Here is a 15533-nt window from a genome sequence, read left to right as displayed (position 1 = left end):
AAGCTTGTCATCAGTGCCATGCTGGGTGCAAGTAGGCATGTGTGCATGGGGAGTAGTAAACTCTGTACTAGCTAAATGGTATCCCACCTTACTGCAGTAATCATGGTACATGTGGATTTAATTAGTTTCCAAAAAAATGAGTGCCATTTTCTATATGTACTTAAACATACATTTAGATACATTTTCAGGTTGTAGAAAGAAAAAGTTGGATCTCTTAGTTGTGGGAGAATGAATGAGATCCTGGCAAACAGCTGCTGTTCTGAACAGGGAGGCAGATTTATGTTTAAAGCAGAGTAAACTATGCAACCAGGTAATAATTTTGAGCAATGAAGTATGTTTGCTACAGTTGCAATTAAAGAAACAGATAAATCACAGTAATTTCAACATGGCACTTTGGCCATTCAATAAATCGGTATTTTAAATTTCATTTGCTTTTGAACTAAGTTCAATAATTTATAAAGTAAGTCATTCAAAGATTAATGCTCAAAAGTGAGGAAAATCACCATACAGGAGCAGAAACATATCATTTATGTCTATTACATTGAGAATTGGTCTGCCTGTGTTTCCATTATAAATCTGACTTTTCCAACATTTATAATACAGCAGTAAAAAAATAAAGTTGGCCCAGGGCTAGAATTGTCTCAACTTTCTGATGTTCCAATTTTTATTTTATCCTTCTTTCTCAAATACTATGACCTCCATCCCTGCATTTTTAGAAGTTTACATCATTAGCTAACACTGTTAATTCCAAAAGCTCATTTACTTTAGAAGTACAAATGTGTGGGTCATAATTTCAGAATGTACTGGATTGTCTTTGATTCTGAAGCTTTTCGGGATGGTTATAAAACTTACAAAGATGGTTTGAAAATACAAAGAGTGAAAAAGAAGGGTAGTTCAATGTCATGATAGCACCTTTTGATTTAACAGCTGCAAAGACAGTAATAATGCTCTAAATCATGACAAAATGTGAGCCGGTCTGTTACAGGATTCATTTAAATTTGGCATCTCCAGTTTGATTAGGCTACATAATTTTTTTTTTTTTGTAAAATCCATATTCAGACACCCAGTCTGCTTACTAATCAGTTCAGATGTTATTTATATGGTAATACGGGAGCTTTTGGTTTTTTATATTCTCAGGTGTTTTTCTTACTTGGCCTTGAGCTCCTGAAGGTCAGTGCCTATTCTTTGTACTCTTGGTACCCAGCATGTCAACTAAGTACAGAGTTGGCACTTGGGAATTATTGGTCAAATAAATGAGTACGTTTGTTCAGTTATAGGCTGTCACCAGCTTTTGAAGATTATCCGTTCCAAAACATTAGCATCATTGGGTTAGGATGTGTAGTTCATTTTCCCATAAAAACATAATGTGAAAGGTAAATGATCCCATAGGAGCTTTCTTAACTTCCAACAGTTACACTCCAGATCAAATAATAGAATCACCGTAACGGGACAGAGGTCTGAATTTACATATTTACATTTACATTACATTAGATTTTACATATTCTCAATCATTTGTTCTCTTGTTGGTCACCTAGCTGTACTGCCTTTTGTTTTTTTTAAATGCTGTTAAACCCGTCACTTTCTGTGTGAGAGAGCGAGAGAGGGCATGAACAGGGAGGAGAGGGAGAAGCAGGCTCCCTGTGAGCAGGGAGCCCAATGTGGGGCTCAATCCCAGGACTCTAGGATCATGACCTGAGCCCAAAGCAGACCCTTAACTGACTGAGCCACCCAGGCACCCCGCTAAGACAATTTTTATCGCTTTGTTGTGTGAGTAAAATTCCTTAGTAATCACCAACCATAGCATTAAAAGCTCATCATTAAAAGTTTCTAAGTGATATAGCTTATAGTCATTTCAAGTAGACAACCTAGTTTTTTTTTAATTTTTAAAAGATTTTTTTTTTATTTATTCATGGGGTGGGGGTGGGCAGAGGTGGAGGCAGAGGGAGAAGCAGGCTGCCCGAGGAGCAGGGAGCCCGATGTGGGACTTTATCCCAAAACGCCAGGGTCATGTCCAGAGCTGAAGGCACATGCTTAACCATCTGAGCCACCCAGGTGCCCTATAACCTAATTTTTTAGAAAGTTATTTTCAAGTAAGGAAGCATAAGGTTCTATTTTTCCTTAAATTAAAAAGATTTTATTTGGAAGTTTTCTACTAATTCAATATTTAGTATTTTCACAAATACTCTGATTTAATTTTCGTTTTAATTCTTACATATTATTTACAGCTGTAATAAATGTTTTTCCATCCTGTATTCTCCCCACTGGTCCCAGGGTGCTGCCCTTGTCCTGTGTCCCCATGGGAAATGGCCCTGGCAGCCATCTGCCCTCTGCTCCTCAGAAGCCCTTCCCATGTTTGCATTTTCCTTCCCTTCTTACAACAGCCCTGGTTCTTCCAGTTGATCCTGTTTATCTGACCCCCTTTCCAGACACCATTCTCCTGGTTTTCATTATCTTCCAGAAAATGGGGCATCCAGAGCTGAGCACAGCTCTTCCGATGTCCTCTGCCTGGTGCCAGAAAGAAGGAATGTTACAGGACCTGTGATTTAGATGTTGAGTACAAATGACTCCCATGAGGGAGCTTAGACATCGCTGGAATTTAAGCTCCATGGAGGCAGTGACTCAACTTGTCATTGTTTTAACCTTGACCAGAATAGTGCTTAGCACATAGTGTGTGCTCATTAAACAGTTGTAAATTAAGGAATGATTAGATGAAAGAGTTGGGAAGAAACAGAAAGAAAGTGAGGTAAGTGCTCCCATTTAGTTGCATCTGTTAACTTTTGTGTCATGCCAGTCAGTCCCAGTCAGTGACCAGTTGTACTCAGGAGACCATCTGGGGAGTGTGGATCACTCTGCGCTGTTGTCCCAACGGTGAGGCTGCATGGACTCATGGGTGGTGATAGCTTCCGGAATGGCCCTTGGTCATGGGGTCCATCCACCCTGTGGTATGTACGCAGGGCCTGTTTGTGTCCGTAAACCAAATCCCGCTAGTAACATGAACAACTGAGTTACACAACTTTTTAGATTCTTTTTAAAAGGATAATTAAAATGTCTTTACTGACGCTGTGCCTTTTAATATTTACGTGTAAATGACGTGACACTCTCGTGTTAGTTTTTGTTCATAGTAAAGATGCATTCTTGAAACAGGATTCATCTTTTGGAGTGAGCTGTTGTGATGGTTTGGTCTTATTCCCAACTCTATGGAGGATGCTTGGTAAGTGGTTCGTACTCAACCATGGTCAAGTTGTAGCATAAAAGACGCAATACAGTATTTCCTAAGATAGCTTACAAGTTCAAAGCAGCAGTCTACCTTGTTTGGAATGAGGCTCAGGAGCGCCACTCTGGACATTCTTAGATTCAACTTTTCCTGACTTTAACCAGTTCATCTAACTTTCACAGACTCCCCTGTGTCTTACCACAGCTGTCCTTGGAGATGGGAGAAGCCTTCCTGCTATCTCCTCAGACTGAGTTCTCTTCCTGTGCTGGGCACTCCCTTGACTCCTGTCAGTTGGCCTGGGGAGTGCACACTTCCAGATTTGTAAGCTCCCTCTGTTTTCAGTAGGGGGTCCCAGAACTACCTCTAGTATTAAAGGTTGAGGTCCTTTGTGGACAAAAGGAGCTCTGCAGGGACGTTGCTCCTGATGTTGGCCACTGTGAGATATTGTCCTCTCTGCCAGAAGCCAGAGGAGAAATTCTCTCTCACAGGAAGAGCCTTGTGTCTCGTGAATCCTCAAAACATAAAAGTATGGATGATGTCAGCCTTGTAACTGATCACGTTTCCTTCTTTGCTTTAAATGTTAGGAAACTTAGCCCAGAATGCATGGTCCATCTCTAGTATAGGGTCCCATCCTCTGAATTTCTTAAATATCTTAATTCCTGGACCAATTTCCCTCACTTTGTATCATTTTTGTTAGTTAGCTTCATCTTAGGTAATATTGAACTTAAGTTTTGTAAGACGTCTTAAATCATTTTTTTTAAACCAATGCAGTTTAAGTAAATATGTATTGAATACTTGCGTAAGGTAGACCAATACAGGAAGAAGATCTAATCATTTTACCACAGAGTATTAATGTCCCGGTGGAAATTGCCACTTTTGGTTTCTTTCTTATCAGTATTTGCAAATTTACTGATCTGTTCCTTATGGTTGGCTTTTAAGGTTGAAGAGCATTCAACTGTGAAAACTTCTTTCCTTAGAAATTTCTTCTTTGATGTGGGGGGAGAGAGAATTTTTCCATTCACTTTCATTCATTAGAATCAATGTCATATGCCAGGCCATGAGTTTATGGGTGCCTGAAAAATGGCTAACATTTTGTTTCATGTGTGAGTGATTTGGTTGAAACCGGTCATCAGAATGTGAAAAGGTACACAGTGCTGGAGTGAGAACTCACAGGCCAGTGCAGATTTTGTCCTAAAATTGGCTCAACACCCCAACATTTTCTTCTTAAGTTCTTACAGATCTAAGGTGTCGATCTCTATCTTTTTGAAAATACTTGCCTGATGACTTTTACTTATCGATGTAACTCTGCAACCCCAAAGTAAATCTGAAATCAAAGCATGGCATACATGTCCTAGACAGTGAAGTTGCAAACAAAAATTAAAAGAAGAGTCAGAATTACTGGCAAAGTCATCCATTTTAAAGAAATGAGATGAATTAATGCCCACCACGCACTTCCCTCATGCCGCGTCTGTGTCATCCTGTCTCCTTCACTGCAGTCTCTTCACGGGCGGCCTGGCCCATAAGGAGCACTGCATAGTTTTTGTTGGACCGTGTGGTGTATCGTGGGTACAGCGAATCCCTGTTAAGAAGGCATTTGCCATCTAGGTGAGGGAATAAGATACAGACCAGAGAGAAGAGTTGCTACGCATCGATACGCCTAGTAAGTAAGCCATGTAGCTTCTTGCCCTTAAGACTGAACTCGGGCTGATCACTGAAGGCACGGCCTGGCAGAGAAGGTAAAACAAGAGGTGGGTTTGGAGTTGGAGCTAAAGGATGACTTGGAGGATGGACAGGATGAAGAAGGACATGCCGGGTACTATGGGCAGAAGGGAAACACCGGGAGAGTGCACGAAGGGGACCCAGCCCCCATTCTCTAAGAAGAGGGCGTCCATCAGGCCAGTTGGCTGAAGGGCCACTTTTTCAGAAACGTAGATTTTATCCTGTCAATATTGTGTTTCTAGAACTTTGGAAAGATTTTAGAACAGAGAAATGATACAGAGTACAAACCAGCGAGCTTCTCACACTGAAACGAGCACACAGAACATCTGGGGATCTTGGTAAAATGCAGATTTTGATTCTGGTGTAGGGTGAGGCCCGAGACTGCCTTTCGAAGAAGCTTCCAGGTGATTCTGAGGCTCATGTTGCACAAGCCACACTTTAGAAAGCAAGGGCAGAGTACTCTTTTAAGAAGATCTATTTGTGTGTAGGGATTGGATTAGACCATGCTTCATCTGAGATAGGGACTAAGAGGAACCTAAAGATCGCCAAATAGTCCATTTCTTTTCATCACCTTTGCCAAACCGGGCAAAGTAAAACACAGCTGAGGTCTGAAGGTCTTAGTGTGGTGGAGGCAGGATTGGAGCGCAGCCCTCCCAGCTCGCACTTGGTACCTTCTGCTCCCTTCTGCGGGAGTGGACGGGCATCTGGGAAGTGAGGGACCGTGGAGACACTGATGCCTGCAAGTTTGGAATGGGATGGCTGGGCACCAGAAACCTTGTCAACAGGGAAGGAGCAGCCCCTGGTAGCTGATTTGCTGGGGAGTGAGGAAACTCTGAAGAAAGTATTGAGGCTTATGGTAAAAGGAATAGACGCCCCACTGCTTGCCAGAATGGAGAAGAAGTCAGACAAGAGGGGAGCATACTTTGCCAGCTGGGAGACACCACAACTTCTTAGTCTTGTAAAGTGATCAGTAACACATGAATTTTAAAATCCACCCCAGGCAGCAACTTTCCCCAGCCACATAGAGCCTGTTCCCTCCATTAGCTGAGCACATCAGTGATGGGCTGTGTGCCTCACTTGTAGGCTGAGTGTTGCCGGGCATGCGGTCCTCTCGCCCGTCCACCTCCTCCTTCCTGTGCCCAGTGTGGAGGAGGAGAGCTTGGCGCTGAGCTGAGCTGATAGGCGTCTCATGGTTTTCCTCTTGGCTTTTGGAATGAGAGGGGGATTTATCCCACCTGCTTTTCCAGCTGTAAAGTTCATTAGGCTTTGAGCACTGGCATTAAGGGAAGGAGAAGTGTGGATTTCCACAAGAAGGTGGAAACAGTGTTGGAGTGTGGACCAGGGCGTAGTATTTGTTTTCCAGGACCTTATTCTGCCCCAAGTGGGTTTTTGACTCTGGTGTTTCACACCGCATGCCAGAGCCTAGTTTTATATTTGACCCAGGCCCTGTTAGTGTGTCTGTAGACGTGCTTGTGCGTGCGGCCGTGCATACACACATGCAACCAGCAGGTGTAAGCACACGTGTTTCCCCGTGTTTTGGTTTTGGCAGACTCCTGATTTCATTTGGAAAATTTGTTCTGTTTTTGCTTCTATGTTAGACATAGTAAACTTTGAGGGGATTACTGTTTCCAGAATTGTCCAAGTTGACAAGAAATGAATTTGAGGTTTCTTTCCACCCAGTTATTTTTTGTCATCTAATTCCTTAAAAAAAAAAAAAAAAACTATATGGAACTACAATTTTATCTCTCTTAGTCAAAATATGAATGTTAGATGATTTTTTAAATCATTATGGACCTTCACTATTAATCAGAAAAATGCAGGCATAGTTTTCTATGACACTCATTACTAAAAATTTTAATACCTCAAGAAGTTGTTTTAATATAGAGCATGATGTAATTTGAGAAATTTAAGTTTTAATATTTCCTAAGAAGTATTTTTATTTAGTTGTTAGGATACAACTAAAATTATTACCAGTTTTAATTTTTTGAAACTTTTATTACATTCTTTAGAAGTATCTGAAAGCAGTATGTGTTTGACAAATGTGTTAAAAATTGAGGAATACTGGCCTTTGCAGATGTAACCATTGGTGTGTAAGGAATCTTTGAGATGTTTATTTTTTTCTTTTAAAGATTTTGTTTGTCAGAGAGGGCATAAGCAAGAGGAGCAGCAGGCAGAGGGAGAAACAGATTTCCCGCTTAGCAAGGACCTCCCCACCTAGCCACGTGGGATTGGATCCCAGGACCATGGGATCATGAGCTGAGCTAAAGGCAGACGCTTAACTGACTGAGCCACCCAGGCATCCCAGAGGTGTTTTCTCATATATTTATGAACATATACTTGTAGATAATTTTAAAACATACGTGAAATCTAAAGATTGTACTTTTAAGCTGAATTTCTATTAGAAGAAAATAATGAAGGGTAATGCAAGACTACACGCTCTTAAAAAAGGTAAGCATAGGAATACAAATCAAAACCACAATGAGATATCACCTCACACCAGTCAGAATAGCTAAAATTAACAAGTTGGGAAATGACAGATGTTGGCGAGGATGTGAAGAAGGGGGAACCCTCCTACACTGTTGGTGGGAATGCAAGCTGATGCAGCCACTCTGGAAGACAGCATGGGCATTCCTCAGAAAGTTGAAAGTAGAGCTACCCTTTGACCCAGAAGTCGCACTACTGGGTATTTACCCTAAAGATAGAAATGTAGTGATCTGAAGGGGCACATGCACCTCAATGTCCACAATAGCCAAACTATGGAAAGAACCTAGATGTCCATCAACACACAAATGGATAAAGAAGATGTGATACACACACACACACACACACACACACACACACACAGGAATACTATGCAGCCATCAAAAGGAATGAAATCTTGCCATTTGCAACAACATGGATGGAACTAGAGGATATTATGCTTAGCGAAATAAGTCAATCAGAGAAAGACAATTATCGTATGATTTCTCTGATATGAGGAATTTGAGAGGCAGAGCAGGGGATTTGGGGGTAGGGAAGGAAAAAATGAAACAAGATGGGATCAGGAGGGAACAAACCATAAGGGACAATCTCACAAAATAAACTGAGGGTTGCAGGGTATGAGGGCATTGGATGGTTGGGTTATGGACACTGGGGAGGGTATGTGCTATGGTGAGTGCTATGAAGTGTGTAAGCCTGATGATTCACAGACCTGTACCCCTGGGGCAAATAATACATTATATGGTAATTAAAAAAATAAAAATATAAGCATAGGTAACCTGAGCTGAAGGCAGACTCTTAAGTGACTGAGCCACCTAGGCGCCCCCCAGTATTCATAATTCTTAACTAATGTACCCACATGTGGCATAATGATGAGCAGTTGAACCCATAGATAAAATTCCATGCATTCACTTTATTTTTTAAAAAGTTAACTAAGTTATAATACCCCAACTTACAATTAATAGGTTCTTGTTCAGCCATCATTGTTGTGTGGCTCTCTGGATTCTCATAGGGAGCATGGACCAAATTGTGGGGTTATATCTCCCTAAACACTGCTTAGAATACTCAGTCAAGTGCAAAGTCAATGAGAATATCATACTCAAAAAGTATTAGGGATATATTTATACTTGGGACACAGAAGTGGGTACTGTTCTAATAAACTTTTTTTTTTAACATAATTTTTTATTTTTTATAAACATATATTTTTATCCCCAGGGGTACAGGTCTGTGAATCGCCAGGTTTACACACTTCACAGCACTCATCCATCAACAGATGAACGGACTATCTAATAAACTTTTTGATTATGTTCAATTTTGAATGCATTTATTCATGTTCTTTTGTAACATTTAAGTAGATTACATAAATCTGTTAAATATGATTGTTTTCTGCAATGACCAAAGAAAGTCCCCCTGTGCTAGGAAAGAATCAAGTTCTTGGTGAATGATGACTTACTCAAGATTGAGTCATAGAAATTAAGAAAGCCTGATCACTAAATTTTAAGGTTAAAAATTCTGATATTTCATGATAAGGTATCTGGGGTTTTTTTCATATTAAAGTGGGGTGGAACTAAAGCATGTATGAAGGTCTAGAGGAAACAAAATTGACCATGAATAGATAGTTATTAAAGCTGGGTAAAAAGAATTTGGGAATTCATTTTTTACTATTCTCTTTACTTTTGCATATTTGAGATTTTCTATGATAATAAAGTTGAAACAAGAAAGATCATAATTGTAGCTTAAAACATTGAGATATTTTAACCTTTAAGTGATAGGTTCGGGGTGAAATATATTTCAAGATGTGCTACTTGAGTAAACTCTAAAAATGACAAAAGAATCCTAATGGCCATTGTCGTGAACAAATAGTCTCATCTGATTCCTCATTCAGAAAACATAGGCGAGTTCCTTGGCAGTCAGTATGGCTCCTAATCTCCAAAATGGGCCCTCATGGTATCTCTCGACCCAGGGCTATCTTCCCATGTGACTTTGCCACTCCTCTCACCGAAAGATGGGGCCTGTGTATGTACTCTTGCACCCGGGAGAGCTTGTAACTCCAGCAGAAGTGATAGTGCACAAGTCTAGATTATAAAAAGTGGTACAACTTCTGCCTGGCTCTCTTGGTGTGTGTCCAGCTTCTCTCAAAACCCAGTGTCCTGCTATGGGGAAGACAAGCAGCTGCATGTGGCACCCCTGGACAGATGTTCCAGCAGATGGCCTCTGCTTCAGTTCCAGCTGTTAGCAGCATCAGCCTCCAGACTTGGGATCCAGCAAGCTTCCTAACGATTACAACTCCAGCCGAATGGTCACCTCCACCCTTTGAACCCGCCCAGCCAAGGCCCCAGACACCATGGGGCAGAGAAAAGCCTTTTCTGCTTTCCCTTTTCTGAATTCTTACCCACTGAATCTGTGAAGGAAAAAAAGTGCTTGTTGGTTTGTGCAACTGAGTTTGGGGTGACTTGTTACACAGCAGTGGTAACTGCATCAGTTAGCACGCATTATTGAGGAGAATCTTACTTCTCAGTGATTTTTTCTTTCTGTAACATGTCCAGAAGACACATGTTTACTTGATGACTGTGTTCTGGTTATTCACAGTTTTTACTGTTTCTATCAACATGATGACTTCCAGATCAGGAGTTAGATTGGAGACCATCAGTTGTTCCCCAGATAAAGTTATTTACAACTGGACAGTCCCCCAGATAAAGTCATTTACAACTTGTCAGTTCTTACTCCACCTTCCCCCTTCCTCAGGACTTCTTGCCTTGCTGGAACTCTGTCTAGAACCATGGCCTCCTACCCACACACACCCCCCGACCCCGTTCCCGCTTACACTGGTTGAATTGGGAGCAAAGAAGAGGGCAACCTCATGTTTAGATGGGGAAGGGAATGTCAAGGAGCCTTTCTCTGCCCATTTTGAACTGCATCCCTCCCCCTTTACTATGTAAGCAACACCCTTTATTGATGCACACGTAACTGGTGTTTCTTTTGTCTGATTTCATCGCACTTTTCACTTCACATTGTATCTTAAAAAACAAAATGCCCTATTTTTCAGTGATAAACAGAATGAGAGTGTCCAGCACTTCTTTAGGTGTATGATACATCAACCAAAACTTCATTCACACTCTGCACATGGGTGTTTTATCCAGGCATATAGCAGATGCCTGCTAACTTTAACTCTTATTTGCAATGTTGCATTTCTCAGGTTTGATGGTTAAAGAAACACATTTTAGTACATCATACATCAAACTGTACCCCCAACCAATTTCCTAACAAGTCCCCCAAACACAGTTTATCATTAGTAAAAGACCAGCATGTGAACATGTTTAGCATGTTACTTCCTGGTCACCAAATGTTTAATGTGGTTGTTGACAAGCACCTGCTTTGTATGTGGGGGAGATGTGCATTTTGCATAATGTACCATAAATGTTCCATTTATGATATGGAGTAACAGTTGATGCACTCAATAAATAAAATTTATTAGGAAAAATGCAGATATAAGTACACAGTACAAGCTGGTAATTTCCTACTGTGGACTATTACCTGGTAAAGTAGAGACTAAGAGCTTGAGGAACAGGTTAGAATGGAGGAGAGTTAATCATTTTCTTCATTGATGGTTATGGAAGGACATGGGCTGGAGTTGGGCATTAAAGGGGCTATTTCAGGGAAAACTTCAGAGGCAGTAATGGAATTCTGTCATCTTTTTGAGGTTCCCACACTGACTCTGAATGGGAAGATTTAGGATGAAAAACTGCAAACCATACCTTTGCTTACTTCCTGCTGTTTCAGTTTATAAATTTCTCTATGTGATGCTAAGACATTAGGTAGTAGGACATCATGACTAGTCTCTGAGTACAAGGAATCTCCCCAGTACGTATCTTCCATGTTCATTATACCTGAGTCTGATGTCCTACCAGTTGGACTTGGAATGTAACTCAAACAATTGCATATGTTGCTTTGTAAAAATGGTGTATCAAGTCTGGGATAGAAATCTGGAACAAAGGTGGCGATGAAGACCAGGAGGGTGTTCAGCAGAGAGAATTCTATGAGGCTTTACACCACTCTGGTGTTTTTCATAACAAATAAAGCCCTGGGACTGGGGGTGAGTGAGTTTCCAGTCCATTAAAGTACTTTTCTCTTTTGATCTACTTGTCCAAAATCATCCGAGCATGTTCATTTTATAGTCAATATACATACTGGATTCCCATTACTTACTTACATTTGTAAATGTACTCTGAGTTATACTCATTTTAATGTTTTGTTTCTGAGTTTCTTAAAATATTAGCCTAGCTTCATAATCACACTAATAATAAAATAGGAAACTTCAATAAATTGAACAATAAAAGTGAGAATTCCTCATTTGAGATGACCTGCTCCCACATCCCGAATGTCAGCCGGGACTAACAGAACCATCTTCCTATGGTGCACGTGCACCATAGATAGAATGTAACAGTTCTTAAGAACGCAATAGGATTATTGGAAAACTCATAATTAAGCTGATATTGCAAACTTGTTAGTCATAGTACTCCTTCCTCTAAAACTGCCTTTTGGCCTGCTTGTGACAGCTCAGCTGGGTACCAGCCGGACTGTGTGCCACACTTCGGTGAGGACCTCCACTTACACCTGCTTAGACTTAGGACTCTTCTCTACTTGAGAAAAGCATCAGTGTCCTATAGTGCAGCTCTTATTTTCCCATAGTGTATTCTATTACTTCTGATAGTGCAATTTTCCTATTGTGCTGCCAATGCTTATTTCAATATATTATTTTCATCATAGGTTACTGGTTTACCTCTCCCCCACATTATTTTTTAACCAAAGGGCAAATGGAATTTTTAACTATAAAATGGTTTTATCTCTAAAATGATGCCTTTATGATTTGATGATTTTTGATAATGTCGTGTATTTATTTCCTCAGTTAACTGGGTGCTTCATATTGTGTTTTAAATTTCCGGCTTGGCCAGTTTGTTTGTATTAGAGTGGCTTGGCAATTTCTGGGGCTGCACGATAGTATCAAGTGAGCTTTCCACCTTCCTAAAGACACTTAAAACTAGCCCTGCTCTTTGGAGACTCTGAATACATTTAGAATTAAGAATCAGATTGGAGCGCCAATATTATTATTATTATTACTATTATTATTAAGATTTTATTTATTTATTTGACAGAGAGAGAGGGAAAAAGCAGGGGAGTGGAAGAGGGAGAGGCAGGCTTCCCAGTGAGCAGGGAGCCTGATGCAGGGCTCGATCCCAGGACCCCAGAATCATGACTTGAGTTGAAGGCAGACGCTCAATGACTGAGCCACCCAGGCACCGCTACAACTCCAACATTATTGAAAAAGAAACAATGCAACTGGATCCCCATAAATTCCGCTTCCCAGTGATGGTCTAATCGCATCCAGAGAATTATTTCACCCTTCACTGTCCATGCCCTTCAGTGGGATTGTGTTTTTTTCTCCCACAGTAAAATCGTCAGCAGGGTCAAGTGGTTTGGGAAGCAGTTCAGTTTTAAGACTAGAGTTCTCGTTTTGAAAACACATTAGTTTTTCCAGAAACTCTGCTTATCTCTCCCAATCTCCTCCCACTGTATTCTAGTGTTTCCCAAATCCCCCCCGTCTCTGCGTACATATCTGTTTGTCTTTCTGGTGTCTGCCACATTGGGAAGTCTCATTAAACCCGCATCTGTTCTCTTTTAGGAGAAACCTGATGCCAGCCCCACGTCACTTCAGCTGCGGTCCCAGATCGAAGTAAGCACAATGACTTTAATCGTCTATTTTTGCTCTGCTTTTTTTTTTTTTTTTAAGTGATATTCTGTACAAATCAGAGGAAGCCTGCTGCTCTAGCTGTGCTGACGCTGTGTCTCTTTCTCCTAGGAGTCCCTTGGCTTCTGCAGCGCCGTGTCAACACCAGAGGTGGAAAGAAAGTAAGTTTCCTTCCTTCTGCCCGGGATCGGAATTTCTAAGTAGGTCCATCCTGGTGAAAGTTGAGTGGGTGATCATGTTGTGTCTGTGCCACGGAGACTGAGGCCATGTTCCTTGCACGGGGTGTGTGTGTGTGTGTGTGTATGTGTGTGTGTACACACATGTGTGGGTGGATAAGAGTGTGTTTTGTAATTCAGTTGATGAAGACTAAGGATTCCGCAAGAGTTACTGGTTTCACACAGCTTATTGTGAGTGAACCCCAAATAACTGACTGGAAAAGGACGGGTCCACCAAGATGGGTTTTCTTCTTTTAGAATAGTCTCCGATACAGGGTGAAAGTCATAAAGAAGCAAGGTACAAAAATACAATATATTCCAGAATAAAACAATTATTCAAAACAAAACAACTCTCTCCGCATGTGACTTTGGTGGGTACCCTTAAAACAAGAATAAATGCTTGTGACAAAATGGTAAATGTTCTTTAACCTTTCCTGTTAAATGTGATATTTTTGCTTCTTTGTCCTGACTTGGGCCCTGTAATCTTTACTGTCATGGAAGATAATTCTATGTTATATTTTATAGCCGCAGTGTGTCTTTTAGGCAGCTTTTAAAAACAAAACAAAACAAAAACAAAGCGAATGTTTTTGTTTTTGTTTTTTATCTTTTGTTTTCTATAGCCTTTCCCGTTTCTTCTTTATTCCATCGTAATTACACTAGAATGTTCTATTTATGATCTTCCGAGGTAAAGAAATTTTAAGAAAGTCCTCATCTTCAAACAGATGCTTCCTTTGGTACGGAACCCCTTACAGTGTTTGGTGCCAGGAGAAGCATAGAAGTGGTTTAGCAATAAAGTATTTCTGGAATGAAAAGCACACGTTGGGAGAGCGTGTGTGTGCTTTATGACACAGCTCTGCCTAATCCGTCCACGTGTGTGCTGCCGGCCCAGAGACAGCTTCCAGGAGGGAAGGCTGCTTTGCCAAGGCTTCAGTTCTCAAAAGGTGGCGCAGTTTTGGTTCAGACTGAGGAACATTGGGAGTGACGAGCAAAAAGCAAACCAAGGCCATTTCCCATTCAGGGTTAGAGAATGCCTGTGCCACTAACATGACTCTCCTTTGTCTTAGCTGCGTGTAACCTCCCACCAGCTTAGCAATGTGGAGGCTGAAGGAGCTCAGAGATTGGAGTTGACATTGATTTGGGAATTGGTGGTAGAGTGGCAATAAATTGAGTTGAGTATAGGCAAAAGCATGGAGTCAATGGAGTAGAAGTTCTTCTGACCTAGTTTGCTACCTATTTGGCAGGATCCAGGCTGAGAACTCAGGTGTTCTTCAGAATCTTGAGTCCTTTGGGAAACTAGAAATGTTTGCCTTTTCTCCTAAGAGGAAGTGACTCACCAAATTTGTACTAATCTTAGTGAGGCTGGGTATTTCTTCTTCCCCCCAATTGTGGGTAGTCATTCTTTCTGTGTTTACATCCTTCACTTAGTAAAATGTGGCGTGGCTCTTGTGGCCAAGAGAGAGACTCTCAGCCTCCTCTGAGGTTAACAAAAAATTCTGAACACACACAACACACAGTACTGGTGACAGCCCCAGCCTCTCCCATCTATAAATCTGCCATTTTGCTTCTGTTCTTTTAAGTGGTTTAACTTGAACCTTGGTATTTCTAAGTAACTTAAAAGTTGTAGCCCATTTTGTTCTGTATTTGCTGTTGAATGCTTTTTGAAAACTCTGGTACTCTTGTTTTTCTTATTTAAAAAAAAAACTCTTGAAAAATCTTAAACTTACTGTAAAGGTGCAAGAGTTGTGCAGTGAACTTCTATATAACTTTTACTTAGACTCAGCAGTTTACACACTCTTCTTCTCCCTCCTAGACACACACACTAACACACACACACACATACACACACACACACGTAACATTGCTAATTATGATTATTGCAGAACGATCAGAGAGTAAGTTACAAACTCTGTGACTGTCACTTCTCAGTACCTCAACCCGTATCTCCTAAGGACAAAGACCTCTTACAGAACTCTGCAGTGTAATTACCAAATAGAGAAATTTGAATAGTGATTTTCCTAATCTATAGTTCATGTTCGAGTTTCTCTAATTGCCCCAGTAGTGGCACTTTTTTTTTCCATCCAGCACTTAAAAAAATGACTCATCACATTCACATGTCCTCTCTCTTGTCATATTTAATCTGAAAGGATTTCTTGGCTTTTCT

The 15533-nt window shown here is 40.8% G+C and overlaps 1 protein-coding gene across 6 annotated transcripts in view; it reads left to right on the top strand.

Annotated features, from left to right (window-relative positions):
- SASH1 (SAM and SH3 domain containing 1) overlaps positions 1-15533 on the top strand; it is a 309529-nt gene that overhangs the window by 193186 nt on the left and 100810 nt on the right. For all 6 annotated transcript variants that reach the window (XM_059177298.1, XM_059177296.1, XM_059177300.1 and 3 more), the window contains 2 exons: positions 13092-13142; positions 13269-13318. In XM_059177298.1, coding sequence (XP_059033281.1) covers positions 13092-13142; positions 13269-13318 — 101 coding nt within the window. The remainder of the gene's footprint in view (positions 1-13091; positions 13143-13268; positions 13319-15533) is intronic.

The sequence above is a fragment of the Mustela lutreola genome, chromosome 6 (assembly GCF_030435805.1).
Source record: "Mustela lutreola isolate mMusLut2 chromosome 6, mMusLut2.pri, whole genome shotgun sequence".
Classification (NCBI taxonomy): domain Eukaryota; kingdom Metazoa; phylum Chordata; class Mammalia; order Carnivora; family Mustelidae; genus Mustela; species Mustela lutreola.
Note: the sequence above shows the minus strand (reverse complement) of the source record. Positions and strands in the feature narration are given on the sequence as shown.